General features: G+C 31.4%; 1 protein-coding gene across 1 annotated transcript; it reads right to left on the bottom strand.

Moving 5' to 3' along the window:
* Positions 1–504: 504 nt before the first annotated feature.
* Positions 505–12734, bottom strand: LOC140436581 (prostatic acid phosphatase-like). Its single transcript, XM_072525524.1, has 3 exons — positions 12300–12734; positions 12145–12243; positions 505–1657 (listed from the first exon to the last, which is right to left on the bottom strand). The coding sequence occupies exons 1-3, from the start codon at positions 12381–12383 to the stop codon at positions 596–598; spliced, it is 1245 nt and encodes a 414-aa protein (XP_072381625.1). The 5' UTR covers positions 12384–12734; the 3' UTR covers positions 505–595.
* Between the last annotated feature and the right edge of the window lie 81 nt (positions 12735–12815).

Below are 12815 nucleotides of genomic sequence, written 5' to 3'. Positions count from 1 at the left end.
TAGTGGATTTAAATATTATTTTACACTCAATATCGGACTAAAATTTTAGAAGGGAAGTTGTAACAGAAATATAACAATACTGTTTAAAAGTCATACCTACTTCTTCGAGATGGTGACTGCCTCTCACTTCTATTCAAACAATTAAGTGTTATCTTTGTTCCACATACTGAATAAGGTATACGGTAGCTGAAAACTTGTCATATCGGTATATGGCAACAAACAAATAATTCTTGAGGTTGGATTTATGAACAGTTTTTTTTATGTTTTCCCGCAAATTTATTCTACGTGACTTTTAAAAAAACACGATTAATTTATCATACTGTTTCATAAAACTATAATGTTCTCGTTGCAGATTTATTAATACATTTAAATTTATGTTTACAATAACGTGTACACAATAAAGAAATTTAAAAACCCATTCGTTTGTAAATAACCGTAATTACCCATTTTTACCTTAAGTCTGGTCATATCGCCGCAATGTCAGTACTAACCTAAAGTTACAACATTTTTCAATATTTTATTTAAATACTACACAGTTCAGTCCAATAAATTTACCAATCAATTCAAAACTATCAATTTTCCTAAAATTAATCGACTAGGCGTACTCTTCATTCGGCAACTGTATATAATTATTATCACATTCTTTTCTAGATTTCCGAACACCTACTATCACTGCCGATAACAGCAAAATGACTGTTATCAATGAACATATCAGGATAATATTCCATTGGAATGTCAAAGGCCAAACGAAATCCCATCTAACTACGCACTCTTTCTCCCATTGGTCTAGAGTTATGGTAATAGGTTTTAAAATTTCAACAAAATCAGACAGGCTACAATTAAGACGACAATTTTTTAAAGCTATTGGTCGCGGTTCGGTACTATTCTTGTACAAAATGTTTATATAGTCCTCACCACGAGCACTTCTCCACAACTCGAACAAAATGGTACTTGTATAAGGAGGACAGTGAGGGTCAAAAGCTCCCATGGAGTTAAGCACATTGGCAATATTCGTATCATGAGCGGAAAATACTACAAATTTTGTAGAGGTTGGATTTTTTGAAGTCCTATTTTTAAAATAGCTCGTTATATAGTTAAAGATAGGGCCTGTTTTGAACCTAGCCATTTCAGGCGTCCAAGTCTCCACTGCAAAGCCTAAACTAGCTAAGGACTTTAATTTACCGGGAAAAACTTTGGAGGTCCATGGCGGTAGAGTATAGTTGAACAAACTTTCTATATATAGATTACTATACAAGTATTGAACCTCTTTCAAATCTGCCACTAAATGTCCAGTATATCTCGTCAAATAAGCAAATAGATCATGATTGGTATGGCTCATATTTCTAAAATACGGCGTTTTATAAAGTTGTTTCAACAACAGGTCATATTTAGCACACGGTTTCTGGCCAGCTACCAGTGCATCTTGATTTCTAGGACTGGAATGTACTGGAATCGGCTGCCATTTAAGTTTCGGTTCCCACGTTTGCGTTTTTACAGGTGGATACAGGCCAGCCAGATTTGCTTCGGCTGACATAAGAGTTCTGTCGTAATCTGATGACATCACATAAATATCATCTACGAAATAGTTTCTTGGCAAATATCCGTCATATCTATCTCTAAACCATTGTCCCAGTTGGAAGTGCTGTTGTTTTCCTTTCTGTAATAAACAAAGATTATCTAAGTCTAATTTCAAAACGTGTTTAAATGTGCGTGATTAGAATGAAATAAACGGGAGACAAATTAATGCAGTATATCTATACTCCAGTCGTCAGAGACGAAAATGCCACTGAACCTCTAAAAATCATACGAACAAGCTGAATTTTGCCGAGAATGTCAATTTTAGAACGCCAAAAAAGATGAAGGAAAGGTTTACCACTTTTACCCTCGGGCTTTCTCTTAAAAACCGATCTCCTCTACAAGGGGGAAACGGAAAAAAATCGATTTACCAAGAATCTGTATTCCGTAGAAAAAAATACTTAAAATAAAAAATTTAGCCAAGTTAATTTTGAACAAAAATGTTTATTAGCATTTTTTGTGTAGAATGAACCGTCCTCTCAGAAACAACGCTTGAAGCGATCGACAATTTTAAATGTCAGTTACGCGCGCGAAATGAATGTTCAATAAAATTTGTATCAGCTCGACGGTAAAAATTCGATATCTTTTGATCCGAATATCCTATCGACAAAAATCAGGATGCGTTTTAAAGGTAAAGAATGCAGCTTTTGTACGCAATTTTTTTATTTGGCCGCAAATAAATTTTTGCCAATTTTTATGATTCTCATGGGATCAATACAATTTATTCCTTTTATTAACCGGCCACTATGGAGTTTCGATAACTAGAGCCTAATCTTTAAAACCTATAACATGGCCTTTAGTTTAGAGTTTTGGCAACAAATGTGAGGCATTTTAAATATTTGATGGATTCGACCGTTACTTGATGGAAATTCATTTTATGTAACAATAAAACACTGAAAACTTTGTTTTCAAAACTTCCACAAAATTTATTTTATACTCTTATCACTACAGCTGTTTCGGCTGATTGCCTTTCTCAAGTGATCTATTTTTGGCATGCGTTTACACTTTATAATATCTAATGAAATAGGTTGAGGAGGGGAGAACTGTTTGTCTCAAGTTGGTCATTCAGAATTATATCTGTGTTTTTAATTTGTTAATTTCCACAGACTCTAACAAAGATAGCTTAGGGTCTTTATTTTACATATGAAGAATTTGAAATTTGTCATTAAAAGAATGGTTATGATCTAGAAGGTGAAGTGCGTATGTAGAATCTGTTTTTCTATTATTGAAAGCCCTTTTATGTTCTGCTATTCGTTTATTAAAATTTCTACCAGTTTGTCCGATGTAAGTTTTTGGTTTAACAACCTAGGCAAATATATTAAAAACAACAAGAGCAAAAATAAAAAACACTTACACAGTGGTCTGTACAAACTTAAATGTGGCGACTGCCCAAAAACTTACATCGGCCAAACTGGTAGAAATTTTAATAAACGAATAGCAGAACATAAAAGGGCTTTCAATAATAGAAAAACAGATTCTACATACGCACTTCACCTTCTAGATCATAATCATTCTTTTAATGACGAATTTAAAATTCTTCACATTCAAAATAAAGGCCTTAAGCTATCTTTGTTAGAATCTATGGAAATCAATAAATTAAAAAACACAGATATAATTCTGAATGACCAACTTGAGACAAACAGTTCTCCCCTCCTCAACCTATTTCATTGGAGACTATAAAGTGTAAACGCATGCCAAAAATAGATCACTTGAGAAAGGCAATCAGCCGAAACAGCTGTAGTGATAAAAGCTGTTAAAACATTTAAAACTGCTCTTTTTCAATTAAACTATGGTTTGTTTTTTAACCAGGAGGAGCAAACTAAAAAGACAGATTCACACACAAGAAAGTTACTAGGAAAGTCACCAAATACATCTTCTTTTTGGTTGATTATCTCGGCATTGCAATAATCCAGTAATCAGTATCGGACAACCTCACACGTCGATTCTAACCTAACTTTGTTTATGTTTGAATAATAATTTTTTCCAATTCACTTCCAATATATATTTTTTGTTTTAACTCTTTCATCGTATGTTGCAAGAATAGAAGCTCGACCCAAAATATTTTTAGGACATATTACTGTTCCAGTCTGCTTATATTCCTTAATTGTTCCGTAAATAATTGAATTCGCAACACCTAAAATTAGCACAGTACTTTAGTAAGTCTTGATTTTAACAATTAGTATTCTGCAAAACTAACCTGTTTTATTTTTGCTACCATGGGTGTTATTTTCATTCCAGGATTATCAATTTTTATTTGTTTGTACATGTTTATAATGCATTGTTTTTCATTTGATGATAAATGACCCATATCTACTCGGCGTTTTTTAGGTGGAGAAGGATGATTACAACTAGTACTTGGCATTGAATCCATATTGTTATCTTAATAACAGTAATACGTCGCTCAATAGTTCTGAAAAGAACTGTTTTTTATATAAATACAAACAAAAAATCTAAAGATTAAAGGAATAACGCGGAAAATACAAAAAAATCGTCGATATAATTTTAAATTTTAAAATTTTATAAATGTCATTAGTGTCAAAATGTCATAATTCAGTGGAGTAAACTTGCATGCGGTTGGACCAATTACAAACAAGTATTACGGCGCGATAAATTTGAATTACTGCTCCTGGTTAAAAAACAAACAATAGTATGTTTTTTAAAATTACCCATCTTCTGCTAAAAATTACACTCAAAACCATCTTCTTGGAGGCATTTCCTGTGACGTGCGACCATTTGTAATGTAAAAGTTAAATTCTGCGTTTTCTAGTCATATTGCAAATGCCTGATTTTGTTGCCACAACTGAAAATTTTAATTTCATGTTATAGATTTTGAAAATTAGTCTCTAAAAATCGAAATTTCACTATGACCGTTCAATTATAGTGATAAATTTTATTGGTCTCACGAGAATTGTAAAAAATGGCACAAATCGCGCAACGTTTATTTATTGAACAGATTTATAGAAACTGACTTCATTTGCGGCAAAATACAAAAATTGCAAAAGAAAGATGGACTATTCACCTTTAAAACGTATTTTGATTTTTGTCGATAGGATACTCTGATCAAAAGATATCGAATTTTTACCGTCCACTTGATAGACATTTTATTTTATATTGATTTCGCGCGCGCAACTGACGTTGTTTCTGAGAGAACGATTAATTCTACAGAAAAAGTGATAATTAACATTTTTATTCAAAGTCATCCCAGCTACACTTTTTTATTTGGAAAATGTCTTATTACGGCGTAGAGGTTCTTGGTAAATCGATTTTTTAAATTTTTATCCCTCTATGAGTCGGGTTTTAGAGGGAAGCCCGGGGGTAAAAGTGGTAAACCTTTTTACATCTTTTTACAGTCCCAAAATTGATATTCTCGGCAAAATTCAGCTTGTTCGTACGATTTTTAGGTGTCAAAGCTTTGACGACTGGACTACTAAAGTACATTCAACCAACTTACACCTCTAAACGATTAATGGAATTCGCAGAAATCCTTTCGTTATAGTAAAAGGCACGGTAAACTGCACTAGAGTTCTCCATACTCTTTTTAATTACTTACTTTATTTAGAATATTTTTGCTGTATTATCAGTTAGAGTTAATTTGTATAAAATGAGAATTTTATGAGGCTGCATCTGGTATAAATCTAGAAATCTCATTACCTTTTTATTTGTCCACTCCCTTTCACAGTAGGTACACCACAAATGAAAGCGTATCTACCTAATCGGTACGATAGTTGTATATAAACACACAAATTTATCGAACTAATGCTTTAAGAACAACGAGAATTACAATAAAGTTAGGTTAAGATAAAGAGCGATACAACCACCGCCACCGGTGCGAGCGAAGTGTGGGCACTCGACACATAAGGTCTGTTCCTTAGTTCCTTTGTTTTCTAGTGTAGCACTTACGGGTGCAGTTTAATATAGGCTACACTGGTAGTGTCAAAAGAAAATCATGGTTGTGTCACTAAACAAGTTGTGTCACTGATAATAACAAAGAAAACAAATTTGGGAACAAAACATACATTTGGGAAATGTACCGATAGAAAGGGTTGATAAATACAAATACCTAGGAACCTGGATTTCAGACAATAATGATCAAACAACTGAAATAAGAGCCAGGATAGAAATAGCAAGAAATGCGTTTGTAAAAATGAAAACAATTCTCTGCAACAAAGACATTAGATTAGAACTGAGAGTAAGAGCACTGAGATGCTACGTGTTTTTGATACTGCAATATGGACTTGAATGCTGGACATTAAAGCAAGAACACATAAATAAGTTACAGTCCTTTGAAATGTGGTGTTACAGGAGGATGCTTAGAATAGCATGGACACAGAAGAAAACTAACACGGAAGTATTGCGAGGAATGGGCAAAGAATGCGAAATACTAAACACAATAAAAATAAGAAAGTTACAATATTTGAGACACGTAATGAGGGGACAACGATACGAACTACTAAGGCTGACAATACAGGGAAAGATAAGAGGAGGAAGGAGTATAGAAAGAAGGAGAGTGTCATGATTGAATAATTTATGGGGCTGGTTTAAATGCAGTTCTATAGAACTCTTCAGAGCAGCAGTAGATAGAGTAAAGATAGTGATGATGATATCCAACCTCCGATCGGGAGACGGCACTTAAAGAAGAAGTCACTAAACAAAGGAACCTTCTAGTATAGTTAACCTTTGAGTTGCGGTTACTCAAAGTCAGGATATTTTACTATGAAGTAAAAATACTTGTGTATCTTTAGATGTTTTTGTTTTGTTTTCTTCTACTTTCGATTTTCCTTCTTTAATTTATTTCTAACTACTTCATTATGAATAACTAGGAATCTTTTTTAAAATATTTATAAAAATAAGAGATGAAATAAAATTATCAACTCAATTAAAAAAAAAACAACAAAATTAAACTAAATTACAATTTGTAGGTTCTTTAGTTTTTAAAATTAACAAAAGCTTTTTAAAGGTTTTAAACTGAAATTAAACTAAAAAGAAAAAGATATTTTTTCAACAGTTATTAAACTCGGTTGAATGATACTGCGCAAGACTAGTGTAACCCTCTCAGAAGCAGGTGTAGATTTATCGACACTTTTTTCGCTACACTTTTCAAAGGAACAGAGTGGTGTAACACTACACCTTTCAAAGGAACGACTTAGTAGCACTCTTTTACACTTTTTTAGAACTAGTGTTACACCAGAAAACAAAGGAACAGACCTATACATTCGGCTTACTCATGTCCTTTGAAGTGCGTCAAAAAATCGACAAGTGGACGGATAGGCGTATTTGCTATTCGGGTATTTGCTTATGCGTGCGAATAAAGCCAATAATTGACGAATGTACTCTCCACACTTAGTCTTATACGGCCGAATATGGCGCATAACGAATAACACATAGTGAAGTGTGGTGCCGCCATAATCAGAACTTTCATGTATATTCCAAATGTAATGTAACCAAGTAGCGGGTAGGTACTTTCCACGAGCCCGGTGAAAATATACCTACTTCAGGGGTTAGCGGCACGTGAAACTATGACCCATAACCCTATATATCCTACCTCTCCATATAAATTTCTCCTAGTCCTAAAATCTCTGGTGAAGGGCAGAAGCGATCACCAGTACCGAGACAAGGCGCAAAAGAAACTATCTTGCACTGGAGGCAAATTCAGTTAGTTTTTTAATCGACACAACTGTATGGACGGGTTTGACAGTTGAAAGGTGTAGTATTAGATATTACAAAAAGACTCTCATCTAGGGATTCATCAATTTTTTAGAACTATTTGTAAATAAACAACCAAAACTTCAAACTCATTATTTTGCTCATAACTTAAATCTTGTCTATTTAGAAATTTGATCAAAAGACAACTTTTCAGAAAAAAAGATACACAAAATGAGATATGCTAAATTAAAATCGGTTAATAAACAAAAAAGCTATTGCAAAATGAACAACAAGATCGCTGTTTTTGTATATTGTTAATAACTTTTTTATTGTTTATTAAAATTTGTTTAAATGTACCTGAACTGAGGGTTTTATTGTGTTTGAATTGGGTGCAAAAGATGGGACAGATGGGTAGAATAATTTTGCTAAATTTAGTTTGTTCATAAGATTTTTTGAAAGTGAACTAATTTCTAAGACTGGTCCAGATAATTTGAATGAATGGATCTCAATAATCCAGCACTTATTTCCTTCGTTAAGACATATACTGCTATGATTTAATATACATAGACTTTTAAGCTTATAAACATTAACAAGAAGTCCGTAGAATTTAGTTCAAATTAAATGGCAAAAAAATATTCGGAAAGCTGGTTAAAAAACAAAACTTTTAGAAAAAAAGACCTACGTCCCTTCATCTATATGAAGTCCTAGGAACTTTACTGATAAAATGTTTTCAATGCCATTACTATTTATATTCAAATTAATTGGGTTAACACATTGTTGCCTATTATGAAACTGCATGAAAACAGTTTTTTGGGTATTCAATAATAGGTAATTGTTACAGGATATTTTCTGCAAATATTGTAAAATATCCATCTGAGTTAACCGTGACATCTTTTACGTAAATAAGAAATAGAATGGGTGCTAAAATTGAGCCTTGTGGTACACCTATATTAATATCAAGATGGTTATATTTATGACTTGTATTTGATTTTTTGCCTTTCTCGGATATTTATGACTTGTATTTGATTTTTTGCCTTTCTCGGTAAAGCTGACGTATTGCCGACGCGCAGTTAAATAAGATGTTAACCCATTCAATGAACGCCCTTGAATACCCATATTTTTTCATTTATAAATTAAAATTTCGTGATTAACACAGTCGAAGGCCCTGCTGAGATCACAAAATATCTCAACAGAACTTTCTCCTGCATCTATTAAACTTTTGAGAGTATTGTGACGATAAATGTGACTCATACCCTAAGCTGTAAACATATTATCTGTAAAACATATAAGCTGTAAACATATTAATCGCAGGTATAAGAGGGGAACACGGGTTTGGAACTGCGATTGGAACTTTCCAGATAAGGGTCGAAGAATTTGTCTTCGTTCCGACCGAAGGTGAAAGAAGCAGGCAGAAACTTCTAGATAGACAAATCAAGTATATAACGGACGATTTGAGACTTAAAAGGACAGTCTGAAACAAGTGTCGATTAATAAATTAACCGATGTGAATATCTTAAATAAATTGTAAATAAATTAATATTTAAGTGTTTCTATGTAGTTTAAATAAATAAATGTATGTAAATAAACTCGTAAAGTGTAGAATATTTTATAATAAATAAAGTTAATAAATTAAATTTATAAAAACAGTTTAGTATCATAAAAAAAGTGAATTGCTTTATTTGTAGACTTTTTAGACTGAAAACCATGTTGGTTACTAACAATAACATTATTTATCTGTAAAAATGAATAAGTCTTTGTAAAAAGCTGTATTCAAAGATTTCTGAAAAACCACAAGAAATTGTTATCCAACAGTAATTATTCACTTCTTTAGGGTCAACTTTTTTAAGCACCTTTCCAGTTTTTATATAGTTTGGAAAGTTGCCATTTGAAAATGATAAATGAACTAAATATGTTAATGGCAATGTTATAAAAGAAACTATCTTTTTTAGTAAAAACCCAGGGATTTCATCAAAGCCTTGAAATTTTTTGTTTTTTAGTTTTTGATTTAATAATTCGTGTAATTCTAATGTAGTATACGGATGAAGAAGAAGTTGGTCATCCAAAACAGTCTTGTTACATATGTATGTACTATCAGCTTTTTTTGAGATGGTTACAATTGCTTCTAATGGAATATTTTTTAATAACAAGTTTAAAGTATTGGGTATTTCTACTGAATCTGTAATTATGTTACCTCTGTTTGATAGCGTTCTGTTACTTACATTGTTTTTACGTTATGAAAAACCAGATATAATTTTTCAAGCACTTGTAGAAGGATTATCAAATGTGTTTATTATATTTTGGTAGCGGCATGTTTTGATTGAATTTAGAAGCTGTTGAAGATCTCTTTTTTTATGCTTATAATAATCACACAACAGGAAATGCTCTAGATAATGCATGCAAATTTTTCAGTTCATAACTTGATTGTCTCACCTCATTATTAACCCATTTATTACTATTTGGTTTGAACTTTTTAGTTATAATAGGGAAGTTTATGTCAAAATGATACATAAAAAAAAATTAAAGAAATATTAAAAGCAATATTTGTATCTAAAATACCATATATTTGATTCCAGTCCGTTCTTGAGATATCATTTATAAATTTAATAACATTAATGTAATTATAATTTTTTTTATAGAAAACATTTGACTCACTTGTTTCAAAATCAACTCACTTATCATATTTTCATTGAAAAATTATCCAAAACAAATGCAGCTGATAACTATGGGATGTACAAACCTTTACTTAAGACGCTTTTTATTGTTTTATTTATTTATTTATTTAAAACATAATTATATAAACAGTATTAAATTGCTATTTATAAACAATAGTTATAAACAAATTAAATTTCGCAAAAACTATTAATCTGACCTGGCCATCTTTTGCACACAATTCAAAGATGATATGACCCTCAAATTCAGGTACATTTAAACAAATTTTAATGAATAATAAAAATGTTATTAATAATATTCAAAAACAACGATTTTGTTGTTCATTTTGCAACAACTTTTTTGTTTATTAACCGATTGTAATTTAACATATCTCATTTTGTGTATCTTTTTTTTTTTTGTTGAAAAAGTTCAAATCTCTAAATAGACAAGTTTTTAAGTTATAAGCAAAATAATGAGTTTGGCGTTTTATTTGTTTATTTAAAAATAGTTCTACTAAAAAGTTGATGAATCCCAATATACGAATCTTTTTGTACTATCTCATACTAGACATTTCATTTGTAAAACTCATCTATATAGTTGTGACGAAAAAAAGGCTTATTTTTTACTAACTTGCTTGATCTACTGGCTTGTTGTTGGAATTCAACAGGTGTGACTAGGTTTGTGACAGTTTGAATGGTTGTAGTACTGCGGTGTGAAAAGCAACAGAAAACTACCGCATTATCTGTTTTCTCAAGAAAATCAACATTAGAAGTCTGTATCAACCAGCGAAACTGAAGAATGTTGTATCCTTAATGGATAGACTAAATATCCAAGTATTAGGACTAAGTGAAACCTGATGGCCAAACTCACGAAAATGTCAAACTGTCAAACAGGGAAACCAGTAACTCTTTACTGACTGAATTTTGTACCCTGCTCAGGTAGAATAATCATGGTTCATCTTCAGTCAACCATTGGCAAACTAAACTTAATACAGATATACGCCCCCATCGCTGACAAACTAAGGAAGAAATCGAAACATTTTATGAACAACTACAAGATGTGTCAAAATTAAGAAAAGAGGTTGAAATCACAGTAATTATGAGCGACTACAATGCCAAAATCGGTGAAGGAAGTTATGAGGAGTACATTGGGAAGTTGGGATTGGGTGAGAGAAACCAGAGAGGAGACAGACTAGTGATATATAAAATATATATCCTAGGAATATTAAGATCAACACCACGATTTAAAAATCCTTTAATACATTAAATAGTTGTTTACCAAATTTTATTAAGACAATTAAATACCTAGAGCACACATTGTATAACATATGTGTGACTGTTATAAAAACAGATTCGTTGCAGCAAGTGGAACCTTGATCAATGAATCATATTCATTAATAATAAGCCTACAATAGTCCAAAAAGACATAAATTTATCTAGTATATGACAATGATGAAGAAAAAATAAATCCTATTCTGCAAGACATGTCACTGTATTTATTAAACAGCAAACATTTAAAATAGTTTTGTAGTAGTAGGACCATAGGAAAATCTAAGGGAGGGCGATGGTGCAATCTACCTGTGTCTCAAACCAAGTGATTTAATGTTTTTTAATTTTTTTAATAATTAAGATTATGAAAACATTCAGTATTCGATTATCTTTCGTTTGGAAGGAGGTATGATAGGAGGACATCTTGGAAGTAAAAATATTCTGAAAATGTTACTGACATTTCTGATTCATTAAATAACTCAATATATTGTTACAGAATTAAAATGAAAAAACAATTTAAAAAGTTATAAAGCCTAAAAATACATTAATTAGAATGACATTAAATGAAGATAAAGAGAGGTGTTAAAATTAGTTACTATATAGAAAACAAACCTATCAGACAAAAACTTTCTCATAAAGAAATTTTATTCACAACATAAATTAGAATTATAGCATTTATCAGGACATATCTGACATGAAAAAACCCAGAGGTGAAAAGTGCTGGAGAACATGTGGGGATAGCAACAGCAAAAATGAGAACCTTTGTGAATTATAATATCATTAATATTAATGAAATGTAAATGTAACTTTTGTTTATGTATATATAATCTGTTGTAAATATAAATGAGTAATAAATATAAAAACGTTCCTACAGCAAAATCAGCATATTTACCTCCAGAATGTTTTTTACAAAACTTTATATTTATAGATATTCTATATTATGATAAAAGCAAATATTTAATATATCTTAGAAAATAGTAAAAGAAATTTCATTTACAATGCTACTTACATTTGTAAGTTGTCCAAATCCAATAGGCCAGTATGATATATTCTTGTAGGGGTCATTTGGGTATGGATCAACAGGTGTTCTATCACCATGTCTGTAAATCTTTAAAAATCACAGCGTTAATGATTTGAAACAGATTGAACAAAAAAAGAACTTACCACTACAACACCATTAAGTTTGTCTTCCTCTCCTTTAGCTCCCAAACAAGCTAGTCCAAGAAAAATGAAGTATATAAGAGCCATTTTCTATGAATAAATTACTAACAGGAACTATTTACTATTTAAGCTATCACAGCCGTACATACATTGAAATTGGGAAGATAGTTTGTTTAATACATAATAGATAAATTTAAATTTGATTTTAGAAAATAGTTGGTTGCTTAATCCAAATCTCTCCGATGAAAACTATACGAGAGAATTAACTGCAAGTGCCACTACCAAAAGCAACTGAGATGTATAGTTTGTCAGAAGTACAATAAATAGTAATTTGAATTTTAAATGGCGTAAATATTAGTTTTTAAGAGATAAACAAATGTTATCTGACAAATGGACAAACAGCTGTTACTGGGAAAGCTTTATGGTCTAAGGACAAATTCTACTTCAACTAATGCAAATTGCTTGTTTGGTTTAAATCAAATCAGAAAAAAGAAGAAAAACATTCCAACTTAAAATGTG

Source organism: Diabrotica undecimpunctata, chromosome 3 (assembly GCF_040954645.1).
Source record: "Diabrotica undecimpunctata isolate CICGRU chromosome 3, icDiaUnde3, whole genome shotgun sequence".
Classification (NCBI taxonomy): domain Eukaryota; kingdom Metazoa; phylum Arthropoda; class Insecta; order Coleoptera; family Chrysomelidae; genus Diabrotica; species Diabrotica undecimpunctata.
This window is presented reverse-complemented; position numbering and strand designations above follow the sequence as displayed.